Source organism: Myzus persicae, unplaced genomic scaffold (genome assembly GCF_001856785.1).
Source record: "Myzus persicae strain clone G006 unplaced genomic scaffold, MPER_G0061.0, whole genome shotgun sequence".
In the NCBI taxonomy this organism is placed as follows: Eukaryota; Metazoa; Arthropoda; class Insecta; order Hemiptera; family Aphididae; genus Myzus; species Myzus persicae.
Window position 1 is genome coordinate 7,179 of NW_019100754.1, and position 22,302 is coordinate 29,480.

General features: G+C 28.6%; 3 protein-coding genes across 3 annotated transcripts; 1 reads left to right on the top strand and 2 right to left on the bottom strand.

Moving 5' to 3' along the window:
- Positions 1–94: 94 nt before the first annotated feature.
- Positions 95–2,770, bottom strand: LOC111042806 (zinc finger MYM-type protein 1-like). Its single transcript, XM_022327503.1, has 5 exons — positions 1,339–2,770; positions 1,090–1,258; positions 911–1,038; positions 309–483; positions 95–245 (listed from the first exon to the last, which is right to left on the bottom strand). The coding sequence occupies exons 1-5, from the start codon at positions 2,768–2,770 to the stop codon at positions 95–97; spliced, it is 2,055 nt and encodes a 684-aa protein (XP_022183195.1).
- A 9,744-nt stretch (positions 2,771–12,514) lies between these two features.
- On the top strand, positions 12,515–14,556 carry LOC111042807 (piggyBac transposable element-derived protein 3-like). Its single transcript, XM_022327504.1, has 3 exons — positions 12,515–12,718; positions 12,793–13,609; positions 13,733–14,556. Exons 1-3 carry the CDS (start codon positions 12,515–12,517, stop codon positions 14,554–14,556), a joined length of 1,845 nt encoding a protein of 614 aa, XP_022183196.1.
- A 6,331-nt stretch (positions 14,557–20,887) lies between these two features.
- Positions 20,888–22,264, bottom strand: LOC111042809 (52 kDa repressor of the inhibitor of the protein kinase-like). Its single transcript, XM_022327505.1, has 2 exons — positions 21,995–22,264; positions 20,888–21,901 (listed from the first exon to the last, which is right to left on the bottom strand). The coding sequence occupies exons 1-2, from the start codon at positions 22,262–22,264 to the stop codon at positions 20,888–20,890; spliced, it is 1,284 nt and encodes a 427-aa protein (XP_022183197.1).
- Positions 22,265–22,302: the final 38 nt, after the last annotated feature.

The following is a 22,302-nucleotide window of genomic DNA, read 5'->3' on the forward strand; positions in this document are numbered from 1 at the left end:
AAGGTAAAAATGTAAAATAAATATTATTATATTTTATATTAAAAAATTTAAATGGTTAATTAACATATTATACAAATTTATATTAGTCTACACTCTACAATACAAAATCTAAATTTCTTCTCTTCATTGATGCAAATCGACTAATTATATTTTCTACTGATATATTGTACTCTCTATGAACATTAAGTAGCGCTAGCCCTACTAGTCTATCTTGACCCATTTGTGACCGCAACCATGTTTTTAATCTAATGTGCAAAAGCAAAGGCAGTATTAAAATTAATTTGCAAGCTAAGCAATAATAATTATACCTGCGAAGAGTGGAAAAGCTGCGTTCAGCTGTAGCAACACTTACAGGCAGGGTCCCTAATATCAGTAGAATGTTGTGAATTGTTGGAAATATTATTGGCGAACAATTATCTAATGATGCCCATACAGTTTTTGGAGGTTCAAATTCTAAAAATAAAATTATTATGAATGTGTATACTATGTTGCAATCATATGTTCAAAGTTATGGTTATACCTTCATCAGTATTTTTGTCTGAACTAAGCCATTTGGTTTTCCACAACTCAATTTCTCCTTTGAGAGTGACAGCATTTGTTTTTAAATGATAGTTATAGTTTTTTATTACTGTTTCAATAATGGTTTCTGAAGTTTCATTTGATAATTTTAAGATGTAGGGTGGTATAAGTTGAATTAATAAAAATAAAGATTCATTTTTTTTATTAATAAATCGTTCTCGTAAATCTTCTAATATGTTTTCAGTTAGCGGTATGAATAATGTTCTCAAGTAATATTGTTCGGGAGAATCGGCAGGTGTATTAGCTCTATTTCTTTGTTTGTTTGTAGTTCTAGGTAATTTTATCTCAATGTCTAATTTCTCCATAACAGTTTTAGCTTCTTTAAATATACCTTTAAATACATCTTCACAATTTTTTCTTTTTACACTAAGATTATTGATGACAGATTTGATACAATCAAATGCAGCAACTACATCCTGTTCAACACCTTGTAAAGCTCGGCTAGCTGGTAAACTTACACTTAAAATATTAGAGAGTGTATATAATGTTATTAAAAATTCACAATTACACATTGCAGTCAATAGTATTTTGGATTTGGTTGAAGAAGTAAGATCATTCCATTCAGAAATAGCCTCTAGGGACTCAATGATTTCTGGTAAACATATTTGAAATTGAATTACACTATCATGTCGTTCGATCCACCTCGTTTCACAAAGACTTGTTAAAGTACGATTTTGTCCTTTAAGAGTATTTTTTAAGATAAACCCTCTTTTTGATGATTTATTAAAAAAGATATAATATCTTGTATTATCCCCATACTATTTCTCACTGATTGCACATTTGATGATTTAGATATGGAAAGGTTCAGTGAATGATTGGAACAAGGACTATGAATAGCGTTGTTTGCAGATTTTTTAATTTGTTGAACCGCTCCATGTATTGTTGAAGTCATAACCGTACAACCGTCAGTGCCAATTCCTACACAGTCATTAAGTTCTATAGACATTTCTTTTAATATAGAAACTACAGTATCACCTAATATTTCCCCAGATAGTTTTGGTTCTAGTTTTTTAGTGGGATCAAAATCACATAAATTATCATCTGATTCATGGTCAATGTTATTAGTTGACATGATCGCTCTACGTTTACCTTGTCCATACACATATTCATGACAATCAAGAAAATTGATAAATTTTTCTTGAACTCTGTGATTACTATCAATATATCTAAGAGAAAGGCTCATCTGTGAAATATTACTAATATCTGTTGTTTCATCAAATATGATACTAAAATATCTACTATTTTTTACTTCTTTCAAAATAAAAGAAATGATTTCATAACGGCAACATTGAATAATTTCTTCTTGAATAGAATGTGATAAATAAGTTGCCTTAGAATGAGTGGTTTTAAGATGATTTTCTAATGTTTGATCTCCAGCAGATATTCTAAATTTTAATAGTTCAAGAAAATTACCCTGATTTATAGTTGAAGAGTGAGATGTGGTATTTGTAAGATTATTGTTTTCACGATGCCCTCTCAAGGCAATATTCTGTTTTCCCAGAAAAATTATTGATTGAATGATGGGCTTTAGGCGTTCTCTGTTTTCCTTGCATTGTCTCATACGTTCAGTGATAACTAAATTAGCCACATTTTTACTGGGTTCCATATAGGTTTTTAAAAAATCAGATGAACATAAAGAAGCTTCTTTATGATATTTATTACTATTGTGAGTTTCTAAACATCCATTTTTACCTAATAACTTTGCAAATTCTTTTAAAGGTTTGGTTACAAGTTTTTGTAAAGGTACATTTTTTTGTTTACCACCGTTTTTGTGAACTAAAAAAAGAACACAAAACTTGCAAAATAAACCAGCATATTTTTCTGAAAAAACAAGCCAAGAATAATTTTCAAAATGGTTATACCTTAAATATCGTTTTCTCTCTATGCCATTTTTAATATGAATAGAATATGGAAAGTTATATGATGGGTCAGGTTTCCATGAATTTAGTAGCCGAAATTTTGTGTGATCATCGATTCGAATTTGAATATCACCAACAAAATGTCCAATGTCATTACTTAAACTAATTGAGCTTGACTTCAAAATACTATCGTTGTTCGTACTTGATTTCGTACTAGATTCAGATACATCACTCGGCGTGTCCTCTTCATCTGAATTGTTATCAAGTGGAACATTTGATTTCTTTCGAAAAAATTGAAAAATGAATTTCTGTTTCCTTTTAGAAAACGACATAATTAATACAATAACGACTAGTGTACACTGCTACACTGTACACTTTTCTCCGGAAAAACAACTGCGCGAAACAAAGCATCAAACAATGACAATTGACATAATAGTAGTCGCTAGTCGGTACAAACATTAATACACAGTACACACTACTACACTAGACATTACACAATTAGACAATGCAATATTTAATATTATTATAGTTTAGCGAATAAGCGCGAAGCGTAGAGATATCATGAGAGATATAAGATATAAGATTCAAGATTATATTATCAATAACATGGCCAGACATCAGTCACTCAGTGTGACCAACCGCTTACTGCGATACCAAAACTATTTACACCCTACAGAGGCCGTGATTATAATTCTTAGAACTTCTATACAGATTTCTGAAAAAAATTATTTTTTATACGTAGTTTGATGTCTAGCCGTCTAGGGAGGGGCCATGGCCCCTATGGCCCCCCCCCCCCCTAAACGCCGCGCCTGGTTAGATGAATGGGAAACTAATGTTTCACAAGGATTAATTCCAGAAAAATATTTTTTAACACGACAGACTTATGAAGGACTTAGGATAACTAAACAGTCAACAATCGACTTAGTTGAATATCTTTTGGATAAATGTGAATTTTCATATGTTCCAACAGCCAAGTGCAATCAAGATAATTTGGAAGTAATTATAATTTGAAACAAAAATTGTGTTAAAACTTAATAAAATATCAACATTTAATTAATTAAATAATAATTTTGATTTTTAGAAATTTTTTGGAATAACAAGACAAATTGCAGGCCCAAATGATCACCCGACCACACCAACCTTTCTCCAACTGTACCGTATGCTATCTATATACTCAGTTTTAAAACCTCCTAAGACAGGAAATTGTGCAGTAAATGAAGGTAAGTATTATAAATAAATACACATATTTAAACAAAGCAGTTAATAAAATGTTGTCTGTATGTCTCTAGAATCTATTCCTATTATTTCATTATCAGATTTAAAAGAGATTATTAAAGATCCAGCAAATAGTTCTGAAAGAATAATTAAAATTACCAAATTAAAAGAAAAAATAGATATGATTGTACAGGAAGATTGTTGGGACCTAGATGATGTTCTATTAGAACACAATTATGCTGATTCTACCGTATTTAATTGTATCGTATATTTTTTGGCTGGGTAGCTATAATTTATTATTAAAATTTAAACTATACTAATTTTAAAAGTAGGTAATTATTTAATTGCTTATTATATATATTTTTTGTTTTGTACTAGGTATATTGCTAAGCGTTTAGTTCATAAAACTAAATGTGAAATGTGTATAAGAGGATTAAAAACGCTTAACAAGTCTTCACAAGACTGTATTGGTAAGGAAGCTGATTTGATTAGAGCAAAATCCAAAGGTTACCTTACTTATCCTGACAGCAATTTGTTTATAATTATTAAACATATTGAGAATTGTTTTGCAATACATGCAAATTTGAGCAATGTATTTGAAGACACTTTTAATGCATTTTTTAAACTCAATATAAGATTGAAATTTGCATGTACTAATTCTGAACATAAAACAGATATGTTAACAAATATTTTCACTTATTACATAACAATGCGTATGAGACAATATAGCTACATGGAAAATCAAAAAAATCAAAAAATAAACAAAACAAAAAAAAAGTTGTCTAAACTAATTAAAACTTTATGATGATCAATAAAATTTATAATAATAAACCAAATTAAATATTTGTGATTTACAATTTTAAAATATTTTATACTTGTAATTTTTTTAAAGTGTTATTAAACCGTTCTACGGTTCTCGTTGAAGTACTCAAGACTCAAGTACCTGATTTCAAATTTTTCTGTACCTATTTATTTTATTTTATAATTTATTGTACATAAATTATATTAGTACAAAATGTTCTCGTTTGGAGCGCCCATAACCAGTTCTGACACACGATCCAGATAACAGATTCTGTTTGACGGTGACTTTATCACATTTCATCGTCTAACCAGTATTATCTTAAATCATGACTCGGGTTAAACTTCCTATTGTAATACGGGCCCTTAGTCATAACGTATTAAACTATTAACACGATTTAAGATATACAGGTTGCCCATCGGCATATAATAAGGTGAGTACCAAATTGAGTTCTTCATGGTGCTGGAAATTACAATAAGCGCTCCCTGTGAGAGAAAAGTTAACTACCGTGTCGATGCCAGTTGCCAGCTGAATTTAAAATTTTCTATTTTCAGTTTTGTAATAATTACAAAAGAATTATGCTTTTTACTAATTTAATTTTACAATTTTATATTATTTTCCAAACATTTAAGAATTTATTGAAGTTTGCTTTCAAGCTGTACAAGTATAACAGTAGTATTAGGTATATTAAAAATTATAATGTAAGTTATATAGATTCCGCACCTGAATAGAAATGTATTGTTTTAAAATTGTACTGTATTATTATTAATCATGGCTATTATACAACCTTTAATTGGACCATGGGAAGCAAAAACAGCTATCGGTTGCACCATATTTTCACCAAGACTTTGCCACATCATAACTAAGGCATGATTAGCTTTGAGTATCGGAATACCATTTTTCTGGCAACTCAATTAATTTTAAATTATTTAAACAGTTCATAAATAGTTCTGACTTATTATTGTGTTCTGTGACCAATAGATTTTTTATAATAACCGTGATCTTGTTGTATATTAAATGTTAACTCAGAAATCTAAATATAAAACCAATTAATATGTATTTTTATACAAAAAATACTATCATAAGCAATTAAACTATCAAATAATAATCAACCTTTCTTTTTTTGGATTAATTAGCTGATGTAGTGTCTTTATTATCATCAGTTTCTACTGGAGTTAAATTTATACAATCTGACATCATGTCACAATCATTAGCTACACTTTCATCAGTATTACTGTTAATGGGGTTCTAAAATAAGGAAGTAATTTTATACTTATATTTGTAAAAAAAATTGATACATTCGCTAATATAATTCTAAAGTAAAAATTATACCAGGTCTAGTGTTGATGAACTACTAAATCTGCTTTCCACTACAGAAATTGCCATGGGAATTGTTCCATCTCGTAGTTTAGCTTTTTTCAAACATATCTTATTGTAAAAATATTAATTAATTTACATTATAGTATTTATTTATTATTTACTATTTACTGTTTATTTATTAACTACCAAAGTTATTTTTTAATTTAAGGCTTAGGTTAATATACATACCACATATTCATTAAGTCCAGCACCAGATACCCAAGTCCTAATAATATCCTCTTCCTTGAAATGCTTTTGGCAAATGCGAAAATTTGCTTTTAATTTCATAAATAGAGCATTTTCCCACAAATCTAATGAAGCCTTGGGTATACCAAAAGTACTACTTTTGTATTGTGTTTTACAAAAAGGAACGCAGCACTTCATTTTATTATATTTTTCCTATTTGAATAAATATTTTTTTATAGTTTTATGATATCCTATGAACTGTATGAAGTCTCAAATCTCAACTGTAGTGGAAAATGGAAATAATACCAATTATACCATACGTTTTACAAACTAACAAAGTAATGAGTACTTAAAGTATAAATTTATATATATCTTAAATCGTGGAATAGAATCTATAATTCCAATATTCCATACCATAACTTCAAATTATTAAGTATTTAAGTGTGATAATTAGTTCGATATTTAAATTGTGATAGTAGAGGGCGCTAGCGTCTTTTTCCACAGCTGTGAGTCAATCTCATCTTCAAATTTTAATCGTTTCGGTATAAGTCGATGGGCAACCTGTATATCTTAAATCGTCCGTATTATACAAAGGATTGAAATAAAATTAATTTCTCTAAATAATTTAATTCATACTATCTATTTTATACCATGAGACAACTAAAATTATATTATTATAGAGACGAGTAGTACATACTCATAATGTCTTTCGATTTTCCTATTAAAGGAATTAATATAATATTAAAATATCTAAAGCAGGATCAATATATAATAATATAGTATATATGTATATAAGTATATTGTATAATATATCAGCTGGTACGTTATTTTTTCACTGATCGTAGTTGCATGCATTTACATGTTTTATTTTGCTGGTTTCTTGTAAAAACATTCTTAAAAGTGAGGTTCAAAAATAAATCTATTTCATTATTGTTATGAAACAGTAGTGTTGCGGGCCTTGACACTCTAGGCGCCACTATTCGCTATATAATAACATAGTATATAACATAGTATATAATATAATATAGAATATGTACACGACTAGAAATCATGGACATGAGTCGCTATTCTAAGAATTGGCAACAACAACCGAAACACGCACACATACAAGCTGCACGCGCAGCTACATCAAAGGAGCCGCCATCACTTATAAGGGAGCCCGTGGGACAGCCTGAACAGATGTATCATAGCCACGGAGACCTGAGCAATTTCTCGTCACACGCACATACGCTAATACGCTATTATACACTTACTATATTTTCTGCTAAATAAACGTAATTCTACAGTTCAATTGGTACTTGTTTGATTTGTCTCTAAAGCTTACGGCTTTTTGGAGCCTTTGAGATTACGCACACAACAGTAGTAAGAAATATAAATATTAGGTTTAGTGCATATTTTTGATTGTACGTATTGCCTATAATATAAGCCGTTCACCCAGCACTACAGATACGATGTTATCGGCGATATAACACCCGCCAGCCAACACCGAAAATAAACTTGGATACAATTTAAATGGGTAGACGAGTAGTTGTGCGGGACGCGGGCCATAATATTAGAAATAATAATTATTAAGTAATAACTTATAACACTGTGGCACTGTGCATAGGAGTATAGGACGACAAATGACAATACAATATGTCTCTTGCATAAAGTGCGATAAGCCCGCACGCGGTCTCTCTGTCTAACCTCAATATTATTCGTGGCGATATATTAACTCGAGATATAAATCATATCAAAACGTTGATACTTGATACCCGCCAGTTCCTAACAAAGTACAATATATTATATGATTTAATGATTATACATTTATACCGGGTACAACAGTACCTACCCCAGATAACAATTAAACATAAAAATTACTGAATTCTTATAAATACGTATACATAGAAAAACACGAAGTAAAAGAATTAAGTGAATACAAAAAGTAGTAAAATGTATATTTGTAAAAAAAAATGTTTAAATAATACGATTATTACATAGAATTAAATCTTATTCTGGATCTTGATTTCAGTGAGATACGGTATATCAGATACCAAATCAAAATGCTCTACGATTTAAACTTAACAAATATGTTTGGTTAATTATTTAAGCAGTTTAAACTCTAAAATGACCTACCGCAATACAACCTCCTATACTTACTTCGAGCGCGGTTTTTTTACGATTAATGAATACAATATTATATTATAATATATCATTATCGCGAATATAATATTATTGACAATTTTGTTGGTTTGGGTCGTAAAACTTGATAATCTAACCTATATGGCTATATCGACTATATAATTTAGATTCCATGATTATTAGGTGATAGCCAGGTAGGTTTATTATTTTCTACATGTACTTTTAAAAACACGAGATATTGTCACAAAATGTCGATAAGTTGACTTCTTCATTTGTTCATTCATATATAATAAAAATTGTATAAATACCTATGAAGGAAAAATAGAATTATTGAGATAATGTAAAAATATGTAAATATATATAAATATAATATTTTATTTATATTTATATATATATAAATTTTTTTTACCTATTACCATAATTATTATTTATACAAAAAATATTCAGTGCCTGATCAATAAAGGTTTGTAAAAACTTTGAATTTCATGGCTAACGAAAAATGTGACAAATTAGAATTTTTTAGCAACTATTATAAAGAGGATGTCAGCGCCCTGCGTACTTTTTTTTTCTCTTTCTCTGGCCTACGCGCAACAATGCAACTAAGGCAAAACTTAAGTGTTTTGCATTACTTAATGTATATCTATGCAGAATAATTTTTTTTATGTTTTTACTTTTTACCAAATTACGAAAAAAATAATATAATATTAATATAATATTGTTGAACTTAATTCAAAATGTTGAGATTGCTATCAAAATGTTATATTAATATTCTTAGAACATACATTTGTTACCTATCTGGGACCCTCCTCTAGTAATCTAGTACCTATATAACTATGACAATTTCACAAAATTGTTACAGTAAAATAAAATAAAATCACAAATTACAAAATTTAAAATTAGCAATACATCAAAATATTTTCAACTTTGGACTATGTAATGAGGCCAGACTCCAAAATAAAATAGATTATTTTTATAGCGGGTACCTACTTATTTGGTGTTTAAAATAGAGTGTAGAATTAAGATTGAAAGGTGTATTCAACGACATTTATACAAAAATTACACAAATATAAAAATTATAACATAATAAGGCACTACAAGACAATGTTTATTTAATAATATTCAATAATATTTTATATTTTAATACGTATTAATAATAATAATAATAATAATAATAATAATAATAATATTTTTTTTTATTTTTTTTATTTTAGCCTTCAGTCAAATACTATTATGGCTCAACAATTACAATATCATATGGTATATAAATTAATGAAGTTATAGTTAGACAAAAATTAAAGTATACAATGGATAGATAACAAATTATATAGGTATATAATAAATACTAAGTATTATAGATAATTAAAATGTAGATAAAATAGTTAAATATACAATGAAAAGATAATTAGGAGAAATATAAAAACAAGACCCAATCACTACGGACAGATACGCTTGTTAACGACCTTCGTAAGGAGATTAATTAGTGGAGTAATTAAAGAGTTTAAATTGGAAATAAATTCAGATAAAACATTTGAGATGGAATCCGTGGAAGAGGTAACCGATTTGGTCGCTGCAGCATAAGATTTCCTTGGGAGCTGCCGAGCATGATCTTCTGGGACTTCGTTTGACGGAACTTTTGGAGGAGTTTGCACATTTGTACTACTGTTAGAGCGGAATGTTGTTGTAATAATAATAATAATAATAATAATATATTTCTTGCAAACAACAACGTACAAATGAAATTACAAATTAATACGTATTAAGCGTATGATTTTTTTTTGTTCACTTGTTGACGGGCCAACCCCATTTATACCTGCACCAATTTAACGTTAACAAAATATAATAATATAAAAATTATTGAAATGAGATTATCTTAACTTTGACAGTATTCGCAAATTGGTCATTAAGCAAATAAAGAAAATATAAATATTTTGAATTTTAAATATCGAGGGTCTAGTATTGAAGGAACGTATCAACCAAAAATGCGATATTTTGATAATTAGCTTAAAATATTTAGCTTTAGTATTTATTAGTAGTAGAACGACGTATCTCCAATGATACGGGATTGAATTTTTTTTCATTAAACGTATCAACAATTATTAAAACGTATAAATATTAAACAAGGCTATTGCATTTTACGTCGTTTTAATGTTAAGATATTTTACGGTAATGTCATTCTGCTTAGAATTATATGAACGTAACGACACTTACGTTTATTTAATATTTATTTCTGGTAATTACGTTATGGCAGCACTGAGAATAATATTATCAATGATGATAATTTATTTATTTATCATTTTACAATATTAACATGGTTATTGTGAATGTTTACAAATCTATTTATAAATAATATGCACAGATAAAAATATAAACAATATTAAAACTATGATATGATGCAGACTATAATATTATATCATCACATATTAATTTATATTATATTATGTGATATTGTTATTTTACTGTGTGTCGTGTGTAATTAATAAAATAAATTTCGCACGTTATTAATCATGGCATCGATCGGATCTCGAGTCAAAAAAATGCTACAAATGGCTGAAAATATTGTGAATAACACAACAGATTCAAAATCAAGTAATTATTTATTATTATTATTGATTGGTAATGAAATTATTTAATTAATGATATATTTTTTTAAGAAACTACAGATATAAATCCTATAATTAATGATAGTGAACATAGTAATATTGGAAGTGTAACAAATTTGCAAAGAGTCACTAGACAAAACAATTTAAATTTGAAGACTAAAAGTCCAGGTATAAAAATATTAAAATTATAGTATACCATTATAATATCATTATAATATATTATATTATTATAATGTAAATTAATAGTAATTTAAGAGTTTTAACCTAACCATAATGTTTTAATATTTTTAGATTATTCTGGCATAAGCAGAGAGTCAGATGAAAATTCTGATTTCAATTATTATGATGATTCTGGTGAAGAATATTTACCAGAATTAAATAATGACTTAAATAGTTGTAGTGATAATGAAGAAAATGAAGCTTCTGCACCATCAACAAGTGGTTAGTATATTTAATTATTATAAATATTTAAAATGTAATAAGTAAGACAAGGTTCCTCATAAATTGGTATAATTGGTATTTTAAAAAGTAGTTTAGTCTTAAGATAAAAGTTTATTTTTCTATAAAACACAATCAATTATTTACACTTGAATTAAATTTATCAATAAATCCTAATTTCCCATTATAATCCACTTCCTATAATCTGACCTGTAACCTGTATAGGCCCCTTTTTTATATTTATAAATAATTATAAAATATATACAAAATGTTAATATTATTTTGAGGTATTTAATATCTGTTGAGGTATGGTCCAAGTAAATACTGTCTCAAATGAGCTGGTGGTTTTAAATGATATATCTGGAATTTGAAAGCATATCACAAGGTATGGGGTTTATCATTCTTCCTCCTTTAGAAAATATTACTGCAGAAGTTTCAAATAAAAGGAAAAGAGCTAAAAGAGGTAAACCAAATACAGATACATGGAAGCAAAATTTGCGCAAAAGAAACAGACAGTTGGGCAAAGAATATGTATCTGTAGCAGGAAAAAATGTAAAAGCAAGGACTTGTATGTATAAAAATTGTAAGTTGTGTCCTAGAAAATGTAACCAACATTTCTCTAAAGAGGAGTGTGAACTATTATTTAATTCATTTTGGGATATTGGTGATATACACAACCAACGACAGTATTTATCCTCACTCATTAACCCTTTCAGTCCCATTGGCCTTCCACAAGGCCATGAAGTACATAAATTGATTCTATTGGCGAATAATAGGTAAAATGTTGTGTAGAACAACTTGAAAATGTAAAAACTCATGTTTAAATTGTTTTTATAAGACTTAATCGTACCAAAAAAAAAAGTTTTTATAAATTTTGAATTTCATTGTTATCAGTTTGAATATTGTTGATTATTCGCACAAATGTCGTTATAAAAATCTAATTTTTTGTAACCTGCATGATAACATGTATAAGATTGACGACAAATAGTCGAAATGTACTTTGAACCGCCAAACGGTGCACAACATGTGCTTATTGTTTGGCCACTGGGAAGGCCATTGGGCGTTTGTGGTATCAAAATATTCGAAACACCGTTATCGTGATTATCACACAATAGTATAATACTTCTCGTATTTAAATTTTTATTTGTTTAATTTAAATTTAGGTTATTTGATAAATTTGTTAAACTAACTTGTTATTGTTTTACTTATTAGTTATTTTGTTAATTTCATTATAAGCATTAGATTTATATGTTTATAATTGTGTTTTCCTATTGATGATAATTTAGTATGTTTGAGAAAATTTATAATTTCATATTACATAGTTGCAAGTGAATATAAATTACTTTATAATTTTAGAAATGGCATCCCATAATATTTTAGCAGATGATCATATTCTCCAACTACTAGGAGATGGTACAAATTCAGAATTATCTGATTTATCTGATGAAGATGATGAATATTTTCAATCAACAGAGTTTGATTGTTTATTGAACAATTTTGATGATGAGGATATTAATTTACTATTAGTTGAAGATGTTGATGATAAGGAAACTGAAATTGTTGTAAGTGATATTATTAGTTAGAGTAGATTATTAAGTTTTTACTGGAAGTAAATTATATTGTTTACATATTGTAGCCAGTGAATACTGAACCCAAATGTCAACCACAAAATCAAGCACTGAGAAATATAACTGTTGATAGAACTACTGAAATTGAGGGACCAAATAATACAGTTACTAATGAAACAATTGAAACAAACACTTCTAGTCTAGAATATATAGAAAAGCACAATATTCGATGGAAAAGGCAGCCTTTTGTTCCTCCAAATATTGTTTTGAATAAACCTAATGAGCACACCTATCCTAATAGTATACCTACACCACTTGAATATTTTTTTAAATATTTCCCAGAAAGTGAGTATGAAAATATGGCCAACTATACTAATACCTATGCTGAGCAAATAGGGAGATTGAATTGGAAACCTACTAACTCAAAAGAAATTAAAATATTTGTTGGTATTCATTTATACATGGGAGTATTAAATTTTCCTCGGATACGTATGTATTGGGAACAAAAAAGTAGAATCAATACTATTGCTGACAATATGACACGTAATAGATTTTTTGAATTACGATTTTGTTTTCATGTTATTGACAATAACACCATTCCTACAAATAACATAGACAGATTTATAAAAGTTAGACCACTTTATGATCTATTGAAAAAGAGATGCAATGAACTACCTGTTGAACAAAATATTTGTGTTGATGAACAAATGGTTCCATTTAAAGGCAAACTCAGTGTGAAGCAATACATGCGAGGAAAACCCAATCCATGGGGAATTAAATTGTATTTGTTATGCGTTGAAAATGGTCAAGTTTATAACTTTATAATATATCAGGGATCTACTACAGAAGTAAAACCAGATATACAAAAAAAATATGGTTTAGGTGGTGCTATTGTTTTACATCTTACAGATCTGCTTGAAAAAAATAAACATTTTTTATACATGGATAATTTTTTTACATCGTTTAACCTACTTCATGCATTACAACACAAACAAATTTTTGCTGCAGGAACTATCAGAGTTAATAGATTTGTTAGTCCACCATTTTTAAATGATAAAGTATTATCTAAAATGGGTCGTGGGACTACATTTGAAGTAAGTTCTGATATACCCAACAGCAACATTGGACTAGTTAAATGGTATGATAACAAGCCAGTTTCATTAGGGTCAAATTTTATAACATCTGGCACTCCAGATGAAGTGTCTAGATATTGCAAAAAAGAAAAAAGATACATTTCCATAAACAGGCCTGAAATAGTGAAACTTTATAACCAATCAATGGGAGGTGTCGACAAATATGACCAACTAATAAGTTTCTTTAGAACGTTTATGAAATCTCGAAAATGGACCTTACGAATGGTTACACATGCCTTTGATATGGCATGTGTAAACAGTTGGCTTGAATATAAAATGGATTGTAAGCATTTGAATATTGTTAACAAAAATATTATGGATTTACTGCATTTCAAAGAGCGATTAGCTGAAACTCTTATTTTGGTTGGAAATATTGTTATAAGGAAAAGAGGAAGACCAAGAAATAGTCCAGTTTCATTATCACCATCGCCATCATCATCACAGACTCCAGAAAGGCAAAAAAGAATTATTAAAAGAATTGACCAGCGACCATTTAATGAAGTGAGGCATGATAATGTAGGTCATCTTCCTGATTTTGACAACTTAGATAATGCAGTCCGTTGCAAGTATGAAGGATGCAAGCTTCGCAGCCATGTGTTTTGTAAAAAATGTAAAGTCCACTTGTGCTTCACAAAAAGAAACAAATGTTTTACCATATACCACAATGAAAATGAAGTTCCTACAGATTTGTATTTTTAACTTGTTTTTATTTTATTTTTACTGACCAAGGAGTTATTTTAATTTATGTTTTATGATGTTATTTTAATTTTTAATGTCTGAAGTTTAATGTTATGTTAATTTTTACTGTCAAAGATATGACTTTATTTTAATTTGTTGTTTTTATAGAATTATTAAATGATTTTCTTTTTCAAATTATATTTATGAAGGTTTTAAAATTTATTTTGTTAAACAATTTATATATAATATAAATATAAATATTATTATAATTTAAGTTGTATTTGTTTTTCCATTTAATAATACATAAAACTGTGGATTTGTACCAAAATAAACGACAAAATGTTGACTATCTTAACGCCCAGTGGCCTCGTACAATGCCATGACTATAGTTTATTAACCAGAAGTCCAAGATTCAAAAAATTTTTAATATACATAACAAATACTCCAAATGATCCAACAATCACAAAAAAAAATTTTTTTTCATAAAAAAAATAATTCGGGACTGAAAGGGTTAAAGTAGTTGAGATTGAAAGAACACGTTGTAAAACTTTGTCTAGAAGACAGTCAACTATGAAATATTACTTAGTTAACAGGTTAACTGCCATGTGTACCATATATGGTACACTGTTGTATTGCCAAGCAATTAATACAATTTATTACAATGTTTGTCCAATACGCTATACCACAATAATCATAAAATAAGCTTTTTAGTTTATGCTTTTAGTATTTGAATGGTTATTATGTAATTATTTATACTAAAAAATTAATGATTTTAACATGTACCAAAAATGGTACACGCGGCTCTGCATTATAACTTACACTTAATTTTATACTGCAGAGCCACGTGCACCATTAACTGTACACGATTAGTTTAATCATCATGACTAATAATAATCTAATAAATGTTAGTAAAGTACTTCCTAGATGGTACGCATAATGTCCATGTCTTGGAACTATTATCTTATCGCTCATTTAGACATGATATTATTTTATTATTCTTTAGGTTTTTCCCTTTATATCTTGTTTATTATTTCTGATTATATTTTGTCGTATACGGGCTATCGACAAACTATACACGGACACACGGATTTGTCTTAGTAGACGGTTGTATTTCATTGCGTTTTGTTGCCTCGTATCAATTTCAAATTCTTTTGTTTATTTTGTATATTTATAAAATATTGAAATCGAAAATGAATAGACAAGAAATAGAAGCTATGCTGGAATCAAATTCGGACTCATATTCGGAAGATTACGACGATACTGACGCTGATCCAAACTGGTCCTCGGAAAGTGAACCGGACGAAAATATTTACGAACGTGAATTATTGGATAATTGTAACGTAACTACTAATACGATTGGTAATAATTGGAATAACGATTTTTCTAATGGACAGCTAAATAGTCATATAATTTTTAATCCTGATGTAAATACTACTGGAATAAATCCAGATATAATTGAAACTATGTCTGATGCCAGTCCTATCGACTTTTTTTATCTTTTTTTTGACAAAGAAATTATTGACATGTTAGTGGTTGAAACAAACAGGTATGCTAATGCTAAAAAAAACACAGCAGGCTTATCTCGACATGCTAGAATTAGAAAATGGGTCGACACAAATGAGCAGGAAATTAAACTCTTTTTTGGTATTGCTATGTGGATGGGCATGATGAAACTGCCATCAATTGCTCACTATTGGAAAAATTCTAAATTATATTCTTGCAATATTCCAAAATTTATGTCTCGAAACAGGTTTGAAATTATTTTGAGTATGTTACACATTTCTGATAATGACAAAGCTCCTACTAATGATAGATTATACAAAATCCAAATATTGATTGATTTACTCGTCGAAAAGTTCAATAGTGCAGTAATTCCTGAAGAGTCAGTTTGTATCGACGAGTCTATGGTCCCTTATTTGGGTCGATTATCGTTTCGGCAGTATATTTCTAATAAACGTCATCGTTATGGAGTCAAAATCTTTAAGCTGTGTACACGGGACTTTTATACGTCAAAATATAAAATATATGCAGGAAAAGAAGCGACAATGGGTGATTCAGTTTCATGTAAAGTAGTAATGGAACTAATGGAACCATATCTCGATTTCGGTAGAACATTGTATGCAGATAATTGGTATAACTCCATTGACTTAGCGGAAAAATTATTGCAACAGAAAACACACTTAGTAGGAACTCTTAGATCAAATAGAAAAAGAAATCCTAAAGATGTAACACAAAAAAAACTTAACCGGGGTGAAATATTTGCAAAAAAGAGTGATCGCGAAATTATGGTACTAAAATGGAGAGACCGTAGAGATGTTCTTATGATAAGTACAAAACATTCAAACACGATGGAAGAAGTCATGGCTAAAAGAGGAATTAAAATAAAACCAAAAGTTGTTATCGACTATAACCGTGGTAAGGGATACATCGATTTAACTGACCAAATGGGATCTTATAGTAGCTGTCTAAGAAGAGGCGTGAAGTGGTACCGTAAAGTTGCTATGGATATTATTTGCAACACATCATTATTGAATGCTTTTAGTATTTATAAAGGAGTCACTGGAAATTCTAAGACAATTACCCAGTTCAAAGACGACATTATTAATGGATTAATTCAGCAATCAAACAGTGTTCCAGAAGTTCCAGAATTATATGATGAACATAAGTTGGAAAACAATAAAAAAAGAGGTCGATGTAATCAATGCTACAAATACATTTCTCGAACAGAAGGTAATATACTTATACATAATTGTTATATTTTATTGTATTAAATAAATACATTTTTGTATACAGGAACGCAGATAGCAAGAAAGAAAACCTCTCGCGTATCAACGATTTGTCCTAAATGTGATTCCTATTTTTGTTTGGATTGTTTTTTTCGAATTCATGCATACAAAAAAAAATAAAAATAAAATGTTACAAAATAAAAGGAATTTAAAAAAAATGATTATGTTACAAAAAAAAATAAAAAAAAAATATTGTAATTAATTGTTATATTATAGTAAAACATGTCATTAATAAAAATATTGATTAAAATGTTAAAAAATTATAAATTTGTTTCGCTATTTTTACTAAAACATTACTAGGAGGCCACACAAACATAACTCATAGGAAAATCACATTTACGTGTACCCATTTTGGCGCACAGTGTAACTAATGTCAATGAATCGAATGTACCTTATATGGTACATGTGGCTCGATAATAATGTTCAGCCATGTACCAGAAATGGTACACATAGCAACATGTTATAAACATTAAAAAAAGCCATGGCAGTTAACCTGTTAAAAATAATATAGAAATTCAGGTGTGCAGAGAATTTTTTAGAAAAACATTTAATGTATCTGAAACATTTTTACGCACAGTTATTAGTAAGAAAGATTCCACAAATATTATAGCAAAAGATAAAAGGGGATGTCAAACTCCAACCACTAAGAGACCAGATAGTTCAAAAGAGGCAGTAATGGCACACATATCTTCTTTTCCACGGGTACCTTCACATTACTGTCGGAAAGATACAGTTAAAAAATATTTAGCAGCAGATTTGAACTTGGGAATCATGTATGAACTATATAAATCACAGCGTGAGAATAATAAAACAATAACAGAAAAAAGTTGGTTCTATCGTCATGTGTTTAATACCGAATTTAATATATGTTTTCACAAGCCACGTAAAGATCAGTGTGACACTTGTTTCAAGTTCCAGAATTATAATGAATCAGAAAAATCTTTACATCAGGAAGAACATAATATACATATAGAAAGAAAAAATCTTGCACGTCAAATTTAAAAATGATTTGAAAGAAGAAGCAAAACTTGGGAATTGTCATTTATTAGAATTTGATTTAGAGGCTGTAAGATGTTGTCCTAAAAGTGGGAGCAAAGCAATATTTTACAAAAGGCGTTTAGCAGTTTATAACTTGACAATTTATAATGTTAGTTCTTTAAGAGCAATTAATTACATGTGGCATGAAGGTATTGCCAAAAGAGGAAGTATTGAAATTGCATCATGTATGTATCTACATTTACAAAATATTGCAAACAATAAGCCTGTGTTTATGTTTTCTGATACATGTGGTGGCCAGAACCGCAATGTAAATTTTTGTGCTATGTTATTGTATGCTGTACACAAATTTGATATACCAGGGATCACACAACATTTTTTTGAGCCAGGGCATCCCTGTTATGGAATGCGATTCTGTTCATGCACATATTGAAAATGCAGCAAAAAATGTGAACATTTACGATCCATCTGGATGGTATACAGTTGTTCAGCTAGCTTCAAAAAAAAGACGTTATGAGGTTAGGGAAATGAACCAGGGCGATTTTGTGGATTTGCGTAAATACATAATAAAAAATAAAAAAATTGATGATGAAAAAAATAACATTAATTGGCTCAGAGTTGTGTGTTTTCAATATAGAAAATCTGAACCTAACAAAGTTTTTTTCAAGTATAATAACCATGATGAATATAAGTCATTTTCAATCACTAGACAGACAAGACAAACTAATAATATTATTAAATACCATCTGAAATTTGCATATAAAAATGGACCTTTACCACTGGATCCTGCCAGAGTAAAAGATTTGAAAAATTTGTGTGAATCTGGAATTATTCCAGAGCAATACCAGCAGTTTTATTTTAACTTGTTTGACTGTGGTTCAGATAACCCTGAAGTTGATTCAGATGAAGATTAAAATAAAATTATATTAAATAGTTAAAATTTGTTGATTTTACTATTTTTCTTAATTAAATTTTTATATGTATTGTTTTTATATTATTTATTTGCTTTTTATTATAATTAAAGTTACAATAACTAAAGTTTTTCACAAGATCACTATTTTTTATAGACAGGAAGTCAGAGTAACAGTTATGTTTGATTTTTTAAGTTGATATCAGTGTATCTTTCTTTATTACATTTTTATATGTGTTGTTTTAATATTTATTTGTAGACTTATTGTAATAAAAGTTATAATTACAACAGCTTATATTATATTATTATACAGTCAGAGTAACTATGATGTTTTAATTTTCAGCTTGTTGATTTTTCTATTTTCTTTACCTATTACTTTTTTTATAGGTATTGGTATGTTTTATTGTAATAAAAGTTATAATTACAACAATTGTATTACTTTTTATAATAATAATAATAATTTTATTAAATTTGTTTATAATTGACATAATATTATATCAATTATTATAAACAATAATATCATGCAAGTTGACAATATTCTGATTTAAAGTAATAATCAAGTAAGACATAGAAAATGATAAGTACCAAAATATTGTATTTGAATTAGGACCATAGAAACGTATCTCCGACATGTACAAAGAAAAGTAGTTTAAATAAGTTCAAAAACACAAATTTGGTTGTTATTGGTAGAGATTTTGATAAAGTACAAGTTAACAATTAATAAGGACATACAAAAAGATCAAAACTTTAAATTCTTTTTTCCGCATCTATTTAAATATAAATTAAAATATTTTTAATTGCTTTCCTGAACATTAAGGAATTGGTTGATACGTTCCTTCAATACTAGACCCTCGATATGAACTAATTTGAAATAAAAACATTTTTGAACCTAACAGCATATTATGCACTTTTATTGTGTTATTGGTGTATATTATGCATTCGTGTCACCGTACTACAACTGCTAATAAGAAATAATAAGAAATGTACTTATAATATAACTCATCGTTTAGTATAGCCAGTATAGGTAAAATAAAGATTAATTTGTATATATTACTAAATACATTTACTATTTAATTATTTTAGTTGTATAAAGATGATAGAATAAAATATCCAGTGGCGTATTCTCAGATTATATTATATGATTATTGTTATAAACTTTTGGCTTTTGAGTCAATACCACTTTATTTTTATTAATTATTTGATTAAGGCTTAAACTACAAAGGTCATTAGCAGGGCCGGCTCAAGCAAAAATAGTGCACTAGGCAAAACCTAAATTTGCCGCCTCTAAAAAAATTTGAGCTCTAATTTAAACTTAGCCCCTCCCCCTATTTTTTATGTGACATAAACACCTACATGAAAATTTTTTTTATTTTTTTATTTTAAAGGAATAACAACTAGTGTTGGGACTATTGGGTTATTTTTATATATTTTTTATATTAATGTCATATTTGTACAGTTATATAATATAACTGATAATAAATTCATTAGGTAGGTACACATATTTACATTTTAAGAATTCATAATAATATATTCAAATATTTATTGCTTTATAAAATATTTTTCACTTTTAACCTTACAAATAATTAAACCTTTGTCATAATTTTAAGAAATAAAAATTATAATAATAATATTGATAAAATAAAATAAAACAAACTTAATTTTATTTAAAATTGACTTTTCTTGCTTTTAGTGAAGCAAAGCTCTGTATAAGTTCATCCATGTCTAATTCTTCAGCAATTTCACTTTCAATAGATAGAGTGGCTAATCCTACTAATTGGTCTTGAGATATATTTGTTCGCAAATAATTTTTTAATATTTTAAGCTTTGAGAAACTCCTCTCGGCTGTTGCAGCAGTTACAGGTAAAGTCAATAGAATCCTTAGTATAACATAAGTATTAGGGTAAAGTTCTATCAACTTGTTTCTACATATGTACGTAAGAACTGATTTCGGATCACACGTTTCGAAAGTAAAACGTTTTTGCAAAGATATAATTTCACCATACAATTCAACAGCAACTATATCCGTACTTAATCCATCACTTGAAGTTAGTGCTATTTGTAAATCTTTACAATTTTTCATAAGTTCATCAAAATCAGAAATTTCAGTTATATTATAGAGAAATGAAAATAAATCGCTGTGATCTGTAAGTTGTGAAAATCTGTCATTGATTGATTGAATAGCAGTGTCTAAAATCTGATTGAAAAAGTTAATTTTAAAACTTTGTTTTGGGTCATGAATAGGTTCGTCTCGTGATTCATATGCAAATTGAGTAGTTCTACGACGAATTCGAGTTGGGACAGGAAAGTTAGCCTCAATTTGAAGTTCATTTGCTAGTGTCTTAGCTTGTCCTAACGTCTTTTGAAAACCTTCATCTGTACGATATTCTTTCAAAAATATTATTGTATTCTTTAATTGTGTTATAGTTTCTGAAATATTCAATGACACAGATTGAAGTAATTTACTTGTATGGTTAATTTCGAACAATATATCATACCAAATAACAAGACAACACAAAAATTTAAAATCAACTAATTTTTCAGCAATACTTTTAGCTTCTGCACGACATTTTACTCCAGTTGCATTCACAAGTGTTAAGTCTTCTACAATTTCTATTAATGAATCATACACTTCCCCAACTTGAAATCGAATGGCTTTAACAGCGTCAACTCTGCTCTCCCAACGTGTTGCACTTAATGGTTTTAGAGTAAGACTACTAACATGTTTTTTAAATACGTTTCAACGATGAGTTGATCCCGAAAAAAATACATAAATCTCTTGAATTAAACCAAAAAAATTAACGGCATCTAAACAGCAATTCGCAGCGTCGTTTAAAACTAAATTTAAGCAATGGGCATTACATGGAACGTAAAATGCTCTTGAATTAATTTCTCTCACTCTAGCTTGAACGCCACTATTTTGACCTCGCATATTTGAACCATTGTCGTACCCTTGGCCTCTCATGTCATCGATAGGTATACTCTGTTCCAAAAGAGAACGATCATTTTGGCCGACCGGTTTTCGTCTTTCGCTGCGCATCTCCCACCAATTACCCGTAAGCGGGTGGTCGAGCGCCG

Bases quoted from the DNA above. Each gene is read 5' to 3' on its own strand.
- LOC111042806 (XM_022327503.1), bottom strand. From the start codon at position 2,770: ATGTCGTTTTCTAAAAGGAAACAGAAATTCATTTTTCAATTTTTTCGA. The intron at 1,039-1,089 runs GTGTAATTGTGA...TAATATTTTAAG, and splicing joins AAAATACTATTGACTGCAAT to TGTAAGTTTACCAGCTAGCC. The intron at 246-308 runs GTATAATTATTA...TTTGCACATTAG, and splicing joins AGCTTTTCCACTCTTCGCAG to ATTAAAAACATGGTTGCGGT.
- LOC111042807 (XM_022327504.1), top strand. From the start codon at position 12,515: ATGGCATCCCATAATATTTTAGCAGATGATCATATTCTCCAACTACTA. The intron at 12,719-12,792 runs GTAAGTGATATT...TACATATTGTAG, and splicing joins ATAAGGAAACTGAAATTGTT to CCAGTGAATACTGAACCCAA. The intron at 13,610-13,732 runs GTGCTATTGTTT...TTTTTGCTGCAG, and splicing joins AAAAAAATATGGTTTAGGTG to GAACTATCAGAGTTAATAGA.
- LOC111042809 (XM_022327505.1), bottom strand. From the start codon at position 22,264: ATGCGCAGCGAAAGACGAAAACCGGTCGGCCAAAATGATCGTTCTCTT. The intron at 21,902-21,994 runs GTATTTTTTTCG...ACACGTTGGGAG, and splicing joins GTTTAATTCAAGAGATTTAT to AGCAGAGTTGACGCTGTTAA.